The following is a 20,398-nucleotide window of genomic DNA, read 5'->3' as shown; positions in this document are numbered from 1 at the left end:
TTGGAGGTATTTAGGACATGCTGAATCCTTGTGCATAATGAACTTTTAGGGAGTATTCTAAGCAGTCATTTTTTTTAAGACTAATTTGTTTTTTATTTGCATAATTGATGTTTGAGTTCACTGTGGAAATAAACTCGGTAAATTGAAAAGACTTGAAAAGATTAAGTGAAAGATAACAAAGTTCAAGACAAAAGGAAGAGATTGCCTTTTATAATACATGTCTTCTACTTTTCTGTTAACTGTACAATGCTTTTAGTTTGTTACTCAGTGTAAATTACTACCCAGAAATAGCCAAGGAAGTGAGAGTTGCCTTGTAGCACAACTCCACTGAGCTTTAACCTCCTGGGCTTTATTTAACTTTGGGAGTGAAACCCACACTTAATTATTTACTAATTGCTACATCTCACATGTGCAAAGGAGTACCTTATGTTCTCTTTTCATGGCTGTATTCATAGTGATTTGAATCAGATTATTTGCTGCTATGACTGCAGACTGGGGAGGGGGAAATCAGGTGACTTGACTATGACTTGCCAAGAACCTCTTTAGCAGGCATCTAGAGCCTGCACATAGTCTCCAAATAGAAGAGAATCGGTGGGGAAGTGACAAATAGGCTTCCATTGCCTTGAGCATAGGTTAATATGGCGGCCAAGACTCAATCTGTAAAGAAGCCTAAGATCTTTAGGAATGATGTTTTGGGGCATGGATGTGGGGAGGGTGCCCAGCAGTGCTAGTGAGGACTCTGACAGCTAGTGATAAAGAATCTGTGGTTCAGAATTCGAAGACCAACTACGCAGGTAATATAATTACTGGAAAATTAGGGAACATGATAAAAACCCAGTCACTGGGAAACTGAATGGCCATTCTTTAACAGAGAGAAAAGCCAACTGTATAATATGAGATGAAGAAAATTGGGCATAGAATAGGGAACAGATTTATCAAGCCCTTGTAATCTTGTCAAGTTAGTTATCTCACTGTCCATCCCAAGGGTCACTAATAGGAGTGCTTATCCTGGGGGGTTTCCAGAGAATTGAGTTCATACATGTGAAACTTAGGACAGTGCCTGGCACATAATGAAGTGTTCAGTAGGTGGTGGTGTTTTTCTTGTTACGAGGGACTGAGGTTTAAAGTAGACTCTTAATCCCTGGAGATCTAAGCAGTAAGGGAAGAACAAAATTCCTAGAGACATGAAGGAACCACCTCATTAAGAAGCAGCCCTAATAGAACTCTCGCTCCCACCTGCCTAGACCAAAAATTGGTTGAGAATGTGGAATAGAATTTAGCCTGAAGGTGTTTACTGTGACTCTGACTTCTCACTGAAACCATCAGCATTTTTTATTTCTCATCTTTTTGCTGCATCTTCTAGATGCAAGACCAAGTGGCTAAGTGACCTTGCGGAAGTGTTAAAATTTTTCTGAGCCACAGAAACACATCTTCTCCTGTAATTTTGTGTAGTTCTTTCATATTCCTAAATTTATACAGGCACTAAAAAGTTCAGGTCAAATTTATACAGTCACTAAAAAGTTATGAGTCACTAAGTAATTTAGAACAGAAGTGGGGCAACCCGAATTCTAAAAGACATGATAAGAAAACCATTGTGTAAAAGCCTGACTTCTTGTGTATAATAACAGTTATTCTAGGAATAGAAATTAGCATAGAATGGGGAGCTCTATCTTACCCTCATTCCTTCAAAAACAAACAGACAAACGGAAAAAAACCTTTGCTTTTTCTTCCTGGAATTCCTGGCTTCCAGGAGTCATGGGGGAAACCCTTATTCATAGATGTATATTTAAGTAGAACTCCATTAGCAAGCATTTCTTTGCCTTCAGGTACAACTAACACTTTCTCTCTGGAATCCCCAAGAAACATTTTATAAATCTCTACTGTAGAACTTGCTACATGGTATTTATTACTAATTATCAACACAATTCCTCCTCTACTAGAAAGCATCTTCCTGAAAGTCAAGGATTGCTTGCTACTGTTTTAACAGCTATACTGAAATATAATTTATGTACCATAAAATTCACCCACAGAGATTGTTTTATTTGACTCTTTATCCTCAGCCCACAAAATGGTCCTGATCTGATAGAGAATAAGCTTCAGTAAGTCTTTTTCTGAATAATGGAAGCCACATATAAAGGAGTAAAGATTTCCAGTGGACACCAAGCAGATGTGAAACTGATGTACCACAGTTAACTGGTTTGTCTTCAGGATTAAATCAGTAGATTGGGCTGTTTTGCCACTCTCACTTTGTCAACTTTCCTTTAAAGGGGGTGCCTTCAGATAGAGGAGGAGACGTTGTTTCACCAAAGGTGACCCCTTGCCTGAAACTGCAAAGGACTAATATCAATAAATTAGCTTCAGGATTTACAACTTAATAATAGGGTCACCATGCTATCTGTAGTAACTGAAAATGAGGAAACAATAGCCCATCTTTTCTTTTCTATATTAGAACAGGTTGTTTTAAGAATATAGAGAACAACGGATTTAAAGACATTCATACATTAAGCCTCTAAACATAAAAATGTGTTTAAGAATTATGTATCAGTGGTTACAGGGGAATCTAGTTTCATCCTTCACAATGCTAAGAGCTCTCACGGCAATGCTAAATAAAGCAGATTATAAAATCAGGAGTTCCTGCTGTAGCGCAGTGGGTTAATGACCTGGTTTGTCTCTGTGGAGACACTGGTTTGATCCCTGGCCTGGCACGGTTGGTTAAGGACACAGCATTGCTGCAGCTGTGGCATAGGTCACGGCTCAGGCTCAGATTTAATCGCTGGTCCAGGAACTTCCATTTGCCACAAGTGTAGCCAAAAAGAAAAAAAAAAAAAAAAAGAAGAAAAAATTCAGTAAGTACGGGGAGCACTGTTTTCTACTTTTAAATTTCCTCCAAATGCCTCAAATAAAGGTTATATGAGAAATGAATGTCATATAGTAACTATCCATTTAGGAAGAGAAAAAAATCTATTATAGATTGTCTTATTTATAGATGTACCAAATAAAGATACATATGTGAATTTTTAAAAATCACACCCCAGGAGTTTCCATTATGGCACAGTGGGTTAGGACCTGACATAGTCTCCATGAGGATGTGGACACAATCCCTGGCCTTGTCAGTGGGTTAAGGATCCAGCATTGCTGCAAGCTATGGTGTAGGTCACAGATGTGGCTAGGATCCTGCATTGCTGTGGTTGCGGTGTAGGCTGGCAGCTGTAGCTCTGATTTGACCCCTAGCTCAGGAACTTCCATATGCCGCAGGTGCTGCTATAAAAAGAAAAAAATTATACCCCAATAAAAAATTTTATCTAACCCTAGCATGATGGTAAACTTGCCCATCTTCATTATCCAAAGAAAAAATATTTTACTTTTAATAATAAAATAGCACTTTTTGAAATAAAAATAAACTTCGTAATGTAATAAATAGAGGGAAAATACAATGGAAAATTTTAAAAAGTGTATGATCTTCAAAAAGCTAATTTATCTTGTAGTTACATGATAAGTAGATTTGAAGCTACTTATACTTGCGTTTATCTAAACAATTCATATGTTGGAAATAATTTCCTTGGAAACCTCAATGGTAAATAATGAAGAGACACCCAGTCTACATCTAACCAAGAGCAAAAAAATCATGTATCAGGGAGTTCCCGTCGTGGCGCAGCGGAACCAAATCCGACTAGGAACCAAGAGGATGCAGGTTCGATCTCTGGCCTTGTTGTGCAGGCCAGCAGCTACAGCTCTGACTCAACCCCTAGCCTGGGAACCTCCATGTATGCCTTTGGTGCGACCCTAAAAAGACTGAAAAAAAAAAAAACAAAAAAATCATGAATCATGAAAAGCAGAATACAAATAACCTGCTGTTTTTAAAAATTAAGTCAAACATTGTAGAGCTTTATAAAAACACGGAGATGATTTAGTATAACTTCAATAGAAAAATAGAATGACAAACTTAGTAATATGTCAACGTCACATGGTTTATTGGTAGAGACAATGACAAAAAACAGACTACCAGAATCACAGAGTCTAACCACAGAGTCTAATCAACATAGTCATTAAAGATTATCCAATTTAGACATCTGTCTAGTTCTTGAATTCTCTCTCCAATATTTTCTCTCTTTGTGATGTCCCTTCCATGCTTGAATAGTGCAGCTACAGGGAGTTTACTAGTCTCTAAGATAAGCATTTAATCTATGTCCACAAATATTACTAGTAATTGATCACCTTTTAGTTGAGAGTAAAGCTTTTTCTTTATAATTTCTACACCCAGTGGATTTTTAGTTCTAGCTTTTGGAATCATGAAAAACAGATATCTTTGAAACAGAGTTTTTCTAATTGTCAAGGACAGCTGAGCATTCCTTTTATAAAATAGACTTTTTCTTTGTGATTAAAGAGTTATTATTTTTAGTGAAATATATTGTTCTTCTTATCAAAAACTTAGAAAATGTAGGCAAGAATAAAAATTACCAGTTACCCATAGGTAACCTTTCTTAATTGTAACTGTAGTTAGCTCCTTCTTATAAGTTTTATCATTGATGTAAATACGAATTTCACTATGTTCAAAGTTTTATCCATGATTAGCATGTATTATAATTTGATTATTTTGCATATTTACTTTCAGTACATATTAATAGTGGCACGCTTTTTTATTAAATAGATATTTAGCTCTTAATTGAACTAGCTGGCAATTATTGGTCTTTCAGTCTGTCCAGTTTTTCCCAACAATAGATAACAGTTATTTTTCCTTTTGTGTATACATCATTGCCTGCCTTGTAAAATATAGCTGTGAGGTAGATTCCTGGAAGAGGTATTCATAGAGTAAAGGGATTGAACCTTTCAAACGAGTGGTACACGTATTTCCAATTCCTTTTCACTTTATCACCAGCAATTAACAAGAGAAGTATTTTCACTGCATCCTTTCTGGTATTAGTTCTTTTTTCTATGTAATGTGATCACATTTGGCATGTGACGTCTTTTATCGCTTCTTAGTTTAAGCAGTCAGTGAAGTAGAATGCATTTTCAAATGATATTTTCCAGTTATATTTCCTTTTCTCCAAGGAGGTTGTTCTTTTTATTCTTTGAAACTTAGTGATTTCTCTTTTCTATTTACTAACGTCTTCTCAGTCATATTTATTTCGAATAATTTTCCTAGTTGTTTTTGCTTTTTAGTATTGTATATCACATATTAATATAAGATTTTCTGGAGTCTATGTATGCATAGTCATTTCAGTATTGATTTTTGCTTAGAAAACTCTTCCCCATAGAAAGATTGACTAATATTTACTGATAGTTCCCTGTCATTTTCTTTGTTTCCGTATTTAACTACTTTTTAAATTTTATTTCTTTCAAATATAGTCAATTTACAGTGTTGTGTTAATTTCTGCCATACAGCAAAGTGACTCAGTTATACATGTATGTATGTTCTTTTCCATTATGGTTTTATCACAAGACATTGAATATAGTTCCCATTGTATATAATAGTTTGCACCTGCTAATCTCAAATTCCCAATCTACCCTTCGCTCCTCTCCTCCTTGGCAACAAGTCTGTTCTCTGTCTATGAATCTGTTTCATAGATAAGTTCATTTATGGCATATTTTAGGTTCCCCATGTAAATGATAGCATATGGTATTTGTTTTATTTTCTGACTTACTTAGGATGATAATCCCTAGGCCTCTCCATGTTACTGCAGATGGTATTATTCCATTCTTTTTTATGGCTGAGGAGTATTCTGTATTTCAATATTTAAATCTTAAATCCACTTAGAATCCACTCTCATGGTGTTCCAAGATAATCATTTCCAAAACTTCTGACGAGTTGTCTCACCATTGTTTATTATTATCCCATAACCTGCTCTGATTTTTCATGCTTTTCTGTTGATATTCTCCTATGAAGTATGTATTCAATTACTTCTCTCTCCCGCCCCCTCCACACGCACACGCACACCACCAGCAGCAGTAACATCTAAGCCACATGGTATCCTTCCCTCTGCAATAATATAATTGGTATTTTTAAAAATGAATAGGTCACATAATTATCAAAAAATATATATGTGCATACAAATTTAAGAATTTTTACATTATTTTTGCTATCGGTGCAATATTTCTTTCTTTCTATTTGGGTCAGAAGATTCACCATTATCATCATTACCATTTATGTACACATACTCATACAGACACACACATGCCTGTACACAATGTCAGAGACGAAAGGTCACCTATGTACTGTGGGGGTCTGATTGTCCTGGGGCACTTTGTCTTTTTTTTTTTTTTTTTTTGCTATTTCATGGGCCGCTCTCGTGGCATATGGAGGCTCCCAGGCTAGGGGTCGAATCGGAGCTATAGCTGCCAGCCTAAGCCAGAGCCACAGCAACGCAGGATCCGAGCCGCATCTGCGACCTACACCACAGCTCACGGCAACGCCGGATCGTTAACCCACTGAGCAAGGGCAGGGATCGAACCCGCAATCTCATGGTTCCTAGTCGGATTCGTTAACCACTGCGCCACGACGGGAACTCCTCTGGGGCACTTTGAATACATTTTGTGTTGAATCTGTTATTTTTGAAACTAGACGATTTTGTCTTTCTTTGTCTGACCTTATAAACTACTCATTTAAAGCATGCATTGTTCCCCCCCCACACATTTCTTCTTAATTTCTCCTTGATATTGCTTCCTTTATGATAAGTTATGCTTTCATGGTCAGCAAGATAAGTAGTGATGTCTTTGACACAATGATAGAAGTAAACGTGTTTTTGGTGTAGTAAGAGCAATTTGATCAAATGCGGTCTTTGTGTGAATAGTCTTCTGAGGCTGAAATTAATTTTATTCCTTCCTGCATTTAAATAATTTTAATAAAATGAGATTCTAGTTTCAAAGTTCTGTTTGTTACCGTCATTATATTCTAACCTCCAAATTTTTCTGTTAAGAAGTCTGATGTTGGAGTTCCCTCCTGGTGCAGTGGCTTAAGGATCTGGCATTGTCACTGCTGGGGCTCTGGTCACTGCTGTGCAGTGGGTTGGATCTATGGCCTGGGAACTTCCACATGTCTTGAGCATATCCCATCCCCCAAAAGAAGTCTGTTGTTAACCTGATTCTTCAGTCTTTCTAGGTATTGGACGCCTCCAAATATTATCATATAATTTTTCAGTAAAGCAAAGATAAGTTTGTTATAATTCTCGGCCATAGACAGAACATCTCATTAACAGAGCTTTGTAGTGCCACCACCTGGGCCAGTTGAGGAGACTGTTTATATGGATTTCTGCTCTGGGTTCAAGTGGTTTAAAGTAGATCTTTCAAGGTAGGAGAATGACTGGGATTGGGCAATATTTGTGACATACTTGTTTAGGATGGGTTGGTTTAGCGAAGCAAGGGGTTCTGGAGAAAGTCTTGATAAATAAAATATTTGATATGGGATTTGCCCAGGTGAGCAGAATGTTATCTTAGATAAACTTATATACAGGAATCTCTTGATGAGAATATTGAAATAGTTATTTATTTTCCCTGGGCAAAATTTTTCTAGAACAAAAATTACTGTTGATAGTTATTCCTTATGATGTGTGTGGTAGAAATTCTCATAGGGGATTTTCTTTCGCCTCTATGATTTTTTAATCTATGAAGGAGTTATTCTTATATATCTTATGTGGCACTATGGATTCTTTCCATCTGAGGTGTTATATCTTTTATAATTATGAATATTCTTGGTCATTATTATTAAAAATATTTTGTACACGCCATCATTTTATTTTCTTTTTATTCACTGCTATTTTATCAACATTGGCTCTCATCTGTCTATTCTCTTTTTCTCCTAACTTTCACAGTTTCCAAACTGGGAGAATTTCGTGACCTGAACTTCAGTTCACTGGTTCATTCTGTGATCATTCTACCAGCATCTGCACTTACTTCTTCTTAATGATTTCTTACTCCTCAGTTTTTTTCCTATCCTCTTTATAATTTTATAGCTATTGATATACATAGTTTAGTCTCTTGTTAACTGGTATATTAACTCTGTTTCTCCTATTATAAGACATTCAGGTTTGTGGTCCTAGGCTGTCTTATATTTTTTTCCTTTGTGCTTACGTTTCCCTGGATATCAGCCAAGTGACTAAAGTTTTATGCCCCTCTGATGATTTTAGGTGGTGGTGATAGGACATATATTCCAGAGCTGAGAGCTATAAATGTGTTCATTTACACATTAGAATTGTAATTCTTCAGACAGATGAAAAAAGCTTGGGGGATAAGGCATGTAGAGAAGAAAAGTAGGTTAAAAAAAAAAAGAAATCATTTTGCCGAGGCTCTTCAGTAGCTCATGACTGTGGACTGAAGATCCAGTTATTCCTTGTTGCATCCAATGTGTCTACAAGTGCTAAGCCATCTTTTGGCATGTGATTAAAGCAATTTTACCCTATTAATTTTATTCCTTTACCCCATATGACAGAGGAATGACTCTAAAAGTATGGCCGCTAAGGTCATTAATTCACTGATTCATCAACAAACTTGAGGCACTTACTACTTAGCGTTGGGGAGGCCATGCTGTGTATGTCACAGTCTCTTACACAGTAAAGAATGTTCTAAATCTAAGAGGTCCACAAGGTTTATGAAGATGCATGAAAAGGCCATTAAGTCTGCCTTAAGAGGACGAGAATAATTCTCAAAGGCAATGATACTTCACAGAAGGTTTTAAAACTTGGCAGGAGTTGCCTGAGACTCCAGGCGGAGGAACAGTATTCCTGTGGTAAAGAACAGTATGAGAAAATGCTTCGCGCTGCGGTGGCCAAGTGGTTTGGTATTCTCGTCAGTGTAAAATAAGGTTTTCCAGGGACTGTCTTGGGAGATGGGTCCAAGAAGGCATTTAGAAGCCAAATCATGGAAATCCCATCTTCCTTAAGAGGTTAGTATTTTTCCCACGAATGGTTATCAGTCATTGACGGATTGTAAGTGAAAGAGGAATTGAATCCAATTTACATCTTAGAAATATTAGGCATGTGGCATTGTGGAGGCTCAGTAGGGAGGATGCAAGAGTAATAACGGTGAGATTATTAGAAAGCTATTGGTATAGCCATGTGACAGATGAAGTAAATCAGCATTACTGAGAGGGAGTGCCATTTGAGCAGTTGAAGTGTGGCCAGGAAGACTTAAAGAATGATTCTTCATATTATTTAATGTTAGTTAATCTACATTCAAGTGGCCCCCTGTGGCTAATGGCTACCCTCTTGGAGGGCACAGGTCTAGAATTGAAGAGAGGCATGCTCTGGCAACATGGATTTTAGAGCATGTTTAAACATATAGCATATTTTAGAACCTGTCGGGATTTATGGAGCATATTGAGTCAAGAGGAATGGATAAGAACAACTAAGAAGAGTGGCCCATGGAGAAAAGAACCATGAGCAGATCCTGGTAAGAACAACATTTTAGCTTGAGATGGAAGGAAAGGCGTCTAGATGAATTACCAAAAGAGAGAGTGAGAGAGAGAGAGAGGCGGGGAGGTGATGCTGAGATAGAAGGCAGAGCGTTGAGAAGAGTGTCACAGAACTCAGGGCAGGACATGTTCCATTTCCAAGGGTTCAGTCAGTGGAGACTGCTGAGAGGCTGAGTGTCATGAAGCCTCAGAAGTGCCAAAGGGGATCTGGAAACTAGCAGGACATGATTGACTTAATAAAAAGAAAAAATGTATCCCGTGATGGAGGTAAATACCATGTTAGAATAAATGAGCAAATAAGAGATGAACTAAAGCTTATGAAATAAAGAAAAACAGAGACAAGAGAAAGAGAAGAGCCAGAGATAATGAGGATTTTAAACTAGCCCTGTCAGAGTTCAGGACACCCGTAGCTTGTGAAAGAGCCAGTTTGCAGGAAGAAGTTTAACTTATGAAAGACACAGAGAAGGCTGATGGAGTGTTTTAGAGAAGCCGACCTGGAGGAAAGCTCAGACAGCTGGATGAGCAGCTGGCGTGGGGAGAGAACATCTTTTTGCTTTGAATTTGGAGGGAAAAGAAACACAAAAAAACAAACAGATCTGTGGACACATGCCAGCTCTCAGATGAAAATTCAGACCTTGCATGCTCTGTGTATTTTCTGAAATGGGTTTTGTTAATCCCATGAGAAAAAAATAAGTAAAAAATGTTTAGCTTAAATAAATAAATAATGATCATAAAACTTAAATAGCTAAGAGCAGAGCTGTTGTAGGGATGACATAAAAAGAAGTGACTCCCCTCACCCCTCAAAAAGAAGGGTACAGTCTTTTTTTTGTTTTTTTTTTCGTCTTTTGTCCTTTTAGGGCCACACCCGCAGCATATGGAGGTTCCCAGGCTAGGGGTCGAATCAGAGCTTCAGCTGCCATCCTACGCCCCAGCCACAGCAACACTAGATCCTTAACCCACCGAGCTAGGCCAGGGATCAAACCCACAACCTCATGGTTCCTAGTCAGATTTGTTTCTGCTGCCCACAACAGGAGCTCCAGAAGGGTACAGTCTTAGAGGAACTTCTGAATAAAACACACACACACACACAATCTGAAAGTTGGGTGGAATGTTTGTGTTTATGCCCTAATCCACTACGTGGTGGTATTTGGAGGCGGCCCTAAAAAATTTGCCCTGCCATCCTCCTCAGTATGTGTATATGTTTAAAATGGAGATATTTCGTGTTTAAAATTTGGCCCTTGTTAGATTGTAAATGACTTTAATTTTAAAAATAAATTCTACTTTTTTCTTTAAAATCTAGGATGTCATATTTTAGTTAGTTACTCTTTCATTGAGTGATGGAACATCGTCTTCTTGGAATTCACAGAAATGTCTCTACAGCCTTTTAAAGGAATTTGATAGTTCACTTTGCTTTTACCACGTCAAAACAAGAGGGCAAAATAAAGGGCAGATAATGTTTGGTCAGGCTGAGTGGTAAAACATTTCAGTCAGTACGTGGCATTATTGGCATAAAACTCGCAGCTACTAAAAGTGCATATGGTATCCTGCCTAAAGAAAATGGAAAAGGTCCTGGAATTCAGAATGATAGCAGAAATGAGAGCATCACACGTCTATGTGGTGTATGTATTATGACGAAGATTACTGAGATAATATACTATACCAATGGCAAGAAAAAAATCCGATTGGATTGCACGTGAGTAAGTTGACTGAGAAACTGTTATTTCATATCAGATTTCAGAAAAATACAAATACAACTTAGGTAAGTGCTGCGGTATCCTAACAGAAAGAGCGATTTTATCTCACTGTGTTATGAGATCACACCTGTACAAATGTGTCTTTTGGCAGTGAACTCAGGAATCAAAAGCAAAGAGGAAAAAAAAATGTTGTTTGGGGAAATTGTGTTTTACTTTTAATAATGTATGCTGGGAGATTTCTGTGTATTCCCCTTCCTTTGTGTTCTTTGGAATTCACGTTCGCTGTTCTTTGCAGAGCACAACTGAGCTTATCCTTTAGGGAATATGCTTTCAGATCCCTATACATATATCTAGAACTTTTGTTTTCCTGTGTATCCTCACATGGTTTAGTTAACTGTGGTTTGCATATCTAGTGACGATTTTTAAAATAATTTCTCTTGGGACTGATCTGAAGGTGCACTTTTCTCCACATTTTTGTTTCTTAAATCCCTAACGTATTGAGGGGAAATAAATGTTGGGTGAATTAAATATTCACATCACGGGATTGGCGTTTTTCTCCATCACCTCCCACGTCTCTTCTGAATCTTTGAAACGTAACTTTCTGAAGCGGTCACTTCACTTCCAGTTTATGTGCTAAAAAGAGGACGTTGAAAGCAAAGATCTGCTAAACTCTATAATTTATGGGGGGAAATATTTTTTTCCTTCCAGAAAATTCATCCTGAAAGTGCAGGACCAGAAATAGGCTTTTCTGTCCACACTTGAGGTCAAGATATTGCTATACCCTGTCCTTTGTTTTTTACAGATTTTTTAGGCGGTGGCAGTTCCGTAGTTGCTGATAAGAGAGTCAGCTTAGGAGTCATCAGCCTTATCAGTACCTTCTCCCTGAAACATCATTCTTATGTCACAGTTTTAAATTGTTATATTTGATCTTGTCCTTCTATTGCTATCACTGATTCTCAAGCAATCTGGAACGACAAGCCAATGTACTGAAAAATTATATCATTTTCCTTACTCTTTAAGTTTTCAGCCTTCAATCAGAGTTGCTCCATTCCTTCTCTCTCTGTCTTACTAGTCCATTGTAAATACTTACATTTTCTTTCTTTAAGATAATACATTTTAAATATATTTCAAATCCATCTTGCCTTCCCATCATGAATTCTTTTTTTTCAAATTCAAGAATTGAAAGAGGAAAGTAGATGAAAGATCTTTCTCCACTCTTTTTTTTTCTTTTAACTTTTCTAAATTTTTAAAAATTTTATTGAAGTACAATTTTTTTACAATGCTATGTTAATTTCTGTTGTACAGAAAAGTGATTAGTTACATACGTATATGTATATACACACACACACATATATATACATATATATATACTCTTTTCCATTATGGTTTATCACAAGATACTCAATGTAGTTCTGTGTCCTGTACAGTAGGGCCTCGTTGTTTATCCATTCTATGTATGATAGTTTATGTCCGCTAATCCCAAACTCTCAATCCTTCCTTCCCCCATTCCCCTTAGAAAACACAACTCTATTTTCTATATTTGTGTTTCTGTTTCATAAGTGTGTTCATTTGTGTCACATTTTTGATTCTACATATAAATGATATTGTATGGTATTTTTCTTTCTGACTTACTTCACTTAGTATATGATAATCTCTAGGTCTATCCATGTTGCTGCAAATGGCATGATTTCATTCTTTTTTTAGGGTTGCATGTATATACCACGTCTTTATCCATTCATCTGTTGATGGACATGTAGGTTGTTTCCATGTCTTGGCTGTTGAGAATAGTGCTGCTATGAACACTGGGGTGAAGATACCTACCTGTTCAAATTAATTTGTCTGGTTATATGCCCAGGAAAGGGATTGCTGGATCATATGACAACTCTATTTTTAGTTTGTGCTGGAACCCCCATACTGTCTTCCAAAATGACTGTACCAATTTACATTCCCACCAACACTGTAGGAGGGTTTCCTCTTCTTCACACCCTCTCCAGCATGTGTTATTTGTAGCCTTTTTAATGATGGCCTTTCCGATCTGTGTGAGGTGGTGTCTCATTGTAGTTTTGATTTGCATTTCTCTAGTAATCAGCACAATCTTTTCATGTCAGCATGAACTCTTTGATTCTTTTCATTCATTCCTTCCTCAGTGTTTTCTTACTGTATAGATGGAGACAGATTATCTACTGGAAAGTCTCAGGCTCAATTCATATCTTCAATACATCTTTCTCTCACTGTTGCCTACTCTTTTTGAAACATAGTTGCGTGGTTTACAATTATGACAGTTATTGGGATTAAGTAAAATATTTAAATGAAGTATGATTGGAAACCTCAAATTCAACTCTAAAAAAGGAAAATTTATGTATTTTTCCAAGAGCCATGGATAAGGACAAAATGAGGTAAAAGAGAAAATATGCTGCTGAAATAGAATATAAATGCCAGTTATTATCATTATGAAGCATTTAGATTGTAGTCCTGAACAAATTGCCTGTGAAAACCACAACATTGATTCCACACACTACAGATGCTGACATGGATAGAAAGGACTTCTGGTAATCAGATAATTAAAATGAGATATGTAACATCATAATGATGTTAATTTTTTTTTTTTTCTTTTTAGGGCCACACCTATGACATATGGAGATTCCTAGGCTAAGGGTCAAATTGGAGCTATAGCTGCTAGCTACTCCACAGCCACAGCCACACCGGATCCGAGCCATGTCTGCAACCTACACCACAGCTCATGGCAATGCAGGATCCTTAACTCACTGAGCGAGGCCAGGGATCGAACCTGCAACCTCATGGTTACTAGTCGAACTCATTTCTGCTCTGTCACAGCGGGAACTCCTGATGATGTTAATTTAGTGAAGTTTCAGTTATGTTGAAGGGGTATTAAGTTGTCTTTGTTATCTGTAATGTAAGTTTTATTCTCATTATTCTAGTGAGTTAAAGCATTTTCCAAATAATGAAATTACAATCACGCTTCAAGTGAGAAATTTATGCATCTAATATTAATATATTTGAACACTGGCATTGTTTTTCATTTTTCTCTAAAAAAGTAATATTGCCATTTAAGGAACTCACAACACCCTTTGTCTACAATTACGAAAATGAATTTATATCATGCTATGTAGTTGATCTTAATACATTTAAAACATCAAGACTGATAAAACGTGAAATATTAGAGCAAAATATTCTGGATTATGGGATTACTATCTTTTGCTTATTAGTCTATAAAGAGGCCTTAATAATGTTGAATCTAATGTGCCAGGAAGGAACGAATTGTAAAAGTACAGTTTTGTGTACTAGATCCTGAACCTAGACATTTGAGAAATCATGATGAATAATTTGGACATCAAAAGGTAAAAGTGAACTACTTGATAACTGAAATTACTGTTAAATTGAGGTAGCAGGCAAACAATGCACAATTTCCCATACTGAGAACATCACATTGAATATAATAACATTTGTTAATTCAATGCATATTTAACCTACATTTAAATCATGATCCAAATCAGGTTAATTTACTCATAAAATGATTAGATCTAAAATGATTAAGATGAATATGCATGTTCAGGTACCTAGAGTGTCCCATTCATTTTAATATGATGTAGTAAATGCATGTAAATAAAAATGAGTTGAATATAAATGACATAGAATAATAAAATAGTTCAGACCATAAGCATGAAAACAGGAACTAGCAGCAATAAAGATATTGTATTCAAAACATAATAGATTTTTCAGGAATTTATATCACTAAGATGATTACCAATATCAGTATAACTTGATATTGGAAATTTTTTTACATTTTAGGATGATAATTTCTTATTTAGTTGAAATAGTTCCTTCATCTTCAATTGCATTCTTTTTATAACTTTAAAATAATAATACATTTTGAAAAAAAAAAAATTCCTGCCATGTGGTTTACCATTTCATGATATATAGAGGTAATAGAATTAAGAAAATGGCATTTTCAGAATAAACTCTCTTTGTATTTAAACCCTTTCTAAATTCTTCCTTTGGAAATTGAATTGCCTAGACTCATGTTGATAATTAACATTGGTACACATTTCTGCTTCCTCCATGAATTTGTTTACTAAGAGAAACAAAATCATGCTCATCAGGCTCAGTATGATATTTTGATATTAATATTATTTCACATTAACTTTAATGTCAGTACTTACAAACATTAAGAATAGAATACATACAAAGGAAAACCATTTTGCCAAGATGGTGGAATTCCATTATCTCAACAGCATCTCCAGGATGAGCAAAATTGACAGTGAATGACAACTTGAATAGTCCTGGTCTCGTTTGAGGACCTCCAAGATACAGCCTTTGATTTTCAAAGTCCTCTGCTAAAAATAGATTTTGTAAATAACGTTCAAAAATTACAAGTTCATCCTCTGATAAGTGTCACTTTTAAAGTAACTTTTAAAAATAACCTACCTAATGGTAGCCTCTGTTTATTCCTCTTTGATAAGAACTCTGTAACCTATATTTTTAAATAGCTGAATGATTATTGTCTATTTCCATTGTTTAAAGGGAAAATAACTCTTCTGACAGTAATTACGGTTGGTTTTATCATTGTTATTGGCATCATCATGTCTTGTTAAGTGAGATGCATAATCATTGAAAAGTGGGCTAACACTAATCCTTGTGTTTTTTTAGGTTTTGTTTGCACTTTCAGAGACACACAAAAAAATAGCATGGCATGAAACATGGCTCAGTTCTATTACAAAAGAAATGTTAACGCCCCCTACAGAGACCGCATCCCTCTCAGGATAGTCCGAGCAGAATCGGAACTCTCACCATCGGAGAAAGCCTACTTAAATGCTGTGGAAAAGGGAGATTACGCGAGTGTCAAGAAATCCCTAGAGGAAGCTGAAATTTACTTCAAGATCAATATTAATTGCATTGATCCTCTTGGAAGAACGGCTCTCCTCATTGCAATCGAAAACGAGAACCTGGAGCTCATTGAACTTCTCTTAAGCTTTAACGTCTATGTTGGAGATGCTCTGTTACACGCTATCAGGAAGGAAGTCGTCGGAGCTGTCGAGCTGCTATTGAACCACAAAAAGCCCAGTGGAGAGAAACAGGTACATGCAACCCTGTTTTTAATTTCTTTTACTTGCAGATGTTCAAATTCCGTCCCCAACTTTAAGAAACATTAGCACTGAATTCAGAACTATTAGGGCAGAAAACCACCCCTAAGTACATGTTTTATCCCTTCCCAGAGTCTTCGCCACATGCACCTCCTACCCTGGCTAAACCTAGACCTAGACCTAAAGCAAAACAAAGCAAGCTGTGTTGGTTCGCATACATTAGAAACATTCCTATGTCATGGCCGACATGTAATGTTGTTTGGGGCTTACTGTGTCTGTGTGGGTGTTTTTCCTTCACTTTCTGACATTTTCCAGTAGCAAGATGAAAGCTTTTGCTATTTTCCTGTTTAATCTGCTTGCCTGTTCTAGAATTGTGCATCTTTTTTTTTTTTTTCAAGAGAAGGAGAACATTTATTTATTAAAGATGCTACAAAAAAAAAAGTAACAGCTCTAGGATTAGAACATGGACCAGAGGGAATCATACCCAGGAACACATAAACCAAGAAGTTGTTTATATGAATTTGCCATATAATTAAAAGGCATGCATGTTTTTTTAAAAACATGTTGTAGAAGTTCTGAATAAGCTCTAATCCATGAAAAAAAAAAAGACAGAGTAAATTAGGTACAACTAAAGGGCCATCTATGAAAAATGCAAATAAACTTGTAGGCAATATTTATTCACAGAAGTCCAGTAATTTGTATTAATATTAATAGAAGATGCTTTGGTATTCTGCCTCTTATTGCAAAAGTGAATTGTACATCTCTTCTGCTATTGCTTTTAGCAAACTCGGATTCTTTTAAATTGAGATTTAAATTTCAAAAAGTAAAAAAGAAAAGATTACTTACTAGAAAATAACTGAACTCTAACTGTAGGCTTAACTGTATCGAATTTATTAATGGCAAAATGTAGGTATATCTTAACATCATCAGTAGAAAATTAACATTTATAAATACCATGTGGTTTTTAATCCTGTTATCTCCCTATTTTTTAACCACTAAGGATGTGGAGAAACCATAGAAATGAGTAAGAAATCCATTTTTGTCTGTATAGATCCTTCCCTTTGTTACTGCCCTGTATCTGAATTGTCCATTTGATTCTTCATCCTTTCACCCTGAACTCTTCACTTGCCTGCATCAAATCTGACTAATTGCAAAAACACTGCAGGTACTGCAGTGGCTCAAAATCTGTCTTTTAAAGTAAAATCTTATAAAAATGTGCATTGTTACAGCTCTGACAATTTCTGGTCTGTTTGATAATGGGCTGATATTTTCTGCAAAGGATAGACTCTTAGAGACACTGCATTCTTTTAAAGCAACCTCTGCTGTAGCTACCATTATCTTTGCTTTACTAGAAGACTTTTATCAGCATCCTTGCTATAGTTAGGAGAACTTCATGACATTTTCAGGTATCTCCTGAAAAAGTCTCCCCAGAAGCCTGTGGTCCATGACCCATTCTTATATCTTACCATCATTCATTCACCCCCTTTCTCTTACCTCACCCCAAATTTTGATAAAAATAACACTCCGCAATAACAGTACTTCTTTGCTTGTTGCCTTACTGGCTTTTGGTTGGTTGTTTCATATCCAATTGTTTGTGGGTTACCTTCCCATCATATGGATAAAATTTTCCTGATGGAAGAATTGGCTTGTTTCATCTGTCCTTTCAAACTTGTATAAAGGAGTGGATAGGTTAATGGTAATATCTAAAGACATAAGTTATATTTTTTATTTTTTTATTTTTATTATAGTTTATTTACAATATTCTTTCAATTTTTGCTGTACAGCAAAGTGACCCAGTTTTATATATATACACATCTCTTTTCCTCCCATTATCCTCCATCATGTTCCATCACAAGTGATTAGATATCATTTCCTGGGCTATAGAGCAGGATCTCATGGCTATTACATCCTGGCTTTTTCCCATTAGAGAAACACAGGACATTTAGGAATGAGGAGAAGTCTTTTTACCTGTGTAACTTTCAAGTGCTAACATCCCTTGTGATTTTGAAATTCCTCCCACAGTCACACCCCTCAAGTATTTGCATTTCCTAATAACGCTGATCTTATACCGTACACCCTGTTGTTTTACATCTGTAAAAACCACCATAAGACTGTGACTATGGCTCCAGATCATTTGACGCTGCTACAAGTCTATAGGACAAAACTGCCCTTGTGTTTTTCCTGCTTATTACGACATAACCTTCCTAATTCTATTTTCTCCAGACTATTGACCAAACATTTCAGTGTCTCTTTAGTCAATGACATTTGTACTGGCCAAAGTAATTTGGTGTCTGGAGAAGATATCTGCTCTTATGAGAGTGTTTGTTGGAAGATGTTCAACTTCTGAGCTAAATGCTAGTCTGACAAGTAGGTTCTGGCTCCTTAGAGGCACTTGATCTGAACCCCGATTATTAATAAAAGGCAGTAAAGGTTTGTAAATCTGCCAGGAGTCTGAAATTTCCCAGGCCATGGTGTTTCTGGAAGATTTCTCTTGTATCAGGTTATAAGCCAATAATTTTCCTTTTCTATTTGCACATTCTAGAATGCCTCTTCAGCGAAGGTACTGAGAATAAACAAAATATCGTATCTTTTGGTTGGAATGTTGTAATTTGAAGAGAGCAACTCCAATGCACCTCAGAGTTTTTGGTACCTTGTACAATGGAAGGGAGGGGGTTACATCAGGAAATGTATACAGTATAGCACGTTATAAAAAAACATCTTCAAGGCTTGTGGGGGAACAGACAAATCTCATTAGAGCTTGGCTATTTATCTGTGATTCACTTAGACAATGCATCTCCACCGTTTGGCCAACAGCTTTCGGAGTGACAGTTTCCATAAGTTAGTGTCAGGTGGATAGCAAATAACTTTTTGATGGAAATTTTTTCTCTCATAAATTGTAATTGTAAATTCCTTCGATGATTCTTGGGACCATTGAAAGCTATGTGTTTACTATATTTGCCTCATTTCCAGTCTCATGGGCCTCCCCCCAAAGACCCTAGAATACATTATCGTTAATTTTGCTGAGGTCCTGGAAGCCAAATGTTAAAACCTGAAAACAGTCATATCCAAGGGGACAAAATAAACATAACTGGTCTTCAAATGAGTCAAGAAAGAGGATGTAATACAAAAAAACCATACTAATCTGATTAGGAGTACTTGACTTGGAATTTAAAATGTGATGAATGTGGATCAGCACATCAATTCTTCTTTTACAAATTGGTCACATAATAATTTCTTCCTCTGGCCAAGAGGCAATGTGTGATGGCATCCTGAAGTTATGGGGGGCTGTGAGAGCTCAGATTAATCTGTATATTCTTCCGGTCCATTTGCCAGGGAACAACTGACAATTTGCACGCATTTGCTGGGGAGGGGACATTATCCCTGTTTTGTAGAGTTTTCAGGTCTAGTTGTGAAGAGAAACAGGAAAAACGTCATGGGAATATGAATAAAAGTGCTCACAATGGAGAAGATAAAAAGAGAGATAAATCCCTGCATAATTATTAAATTGACTGGACTTGATAAGTACAAAGTATTACTGGGTAACAGACATCAGAGAAGCCGGCAAAAGCCCTGAAGAAGGAGCAGGAATGTTTTACGATTTATAACTGGGGAAAGTTATTTCCATTAACTGAGGTTGAGACTATCAGACAGGTTTATGAGACTTGCTTGGATAGTCTCGATTTTCGATTTATTGACATTGACATCTAGGAGATAATTAGAAATTTGGGACTTACGAAAGGGGTCTGAGATTGAAATACAATAGGGGAGAGACACTGAAACACGTAACGTCCCCCATCTTCCTATTACTCTGACGTTGCTTATCTTTCCTTTCCCTCACATATTGTTTCAGGGTTTATGAGTGTTAATATGTTAAAAGCCTTTCTCAATGCAGCAGCATCTCATGAAGATATTTAGGTTTTGCCAGATCAATAGATGGGCATAGATCATTAAATACTTCCTTCTCTACTTAATGTACTTCATCAATCGGGGTATTGAGTTCTTGTGTTTTATTGTCATCTTTACTATAAAAAAATGGAAAGAGTAATGATTTATTTCCTTTGTGTAGTAGCCAGCACGGGGAACCTGTCGATCTCCACAGCAGGCAGGAAGATGGAACATTATGTAGTCTTACTGGGATTGCTCCCTTGCCAGAATCATCACTCCGATATTCTCTGATGATTTTTACTGAACTTTTCCGT

At 36.5% G+C, this 20,398-nt stretch overlaps 1 protein-coding gene across 4 annotated transcripts in view; it reads left to right on the top strand.

The window, feature by feature from the left end:
- The window catches only part of TRPC4 (transient receptor potential cation channel subfamily C member 4), a 218,714-nt gene that overhangs the window by 43,988 nt on the left and 154,328 nt on the right, over nt 1-20,398 (top strand). For 3 of the 4 annotated variants that reach the window (XM_021065112.1, XM_021065111.1, XM_021065110.1), the window contains exon 2: nt 15,766-16,193. In XM_021065112.1, the coding sequence (XP_020920771.1) occupies nt 15,816-16,193 (378 nt within the window). In that variant the 5' untranslated portion in view covers nt 15,766-15,815. 4 annotated transcript variants of the gene reach the window in all.

This window comes from Sus scrofa, chromosome 11, assembly GCF_000003025.6.
Source record: "Sus scrofa isolate TJ Tabasco breed Duroc chromosome 11, Sscrofa11.1, whole genome shotgun sequence".
Lineage (NCBI taxonomy): Eukaryota > Metazoa > Chordata > Mammalia > Artiodactyla > Suidae > Sus > Sus scrofa.
The sequence above is the reverse complement of the archived record's forward strand: the minus strand, read 5'-3'. Positions and strand labels throughout refer to the sequence as shown.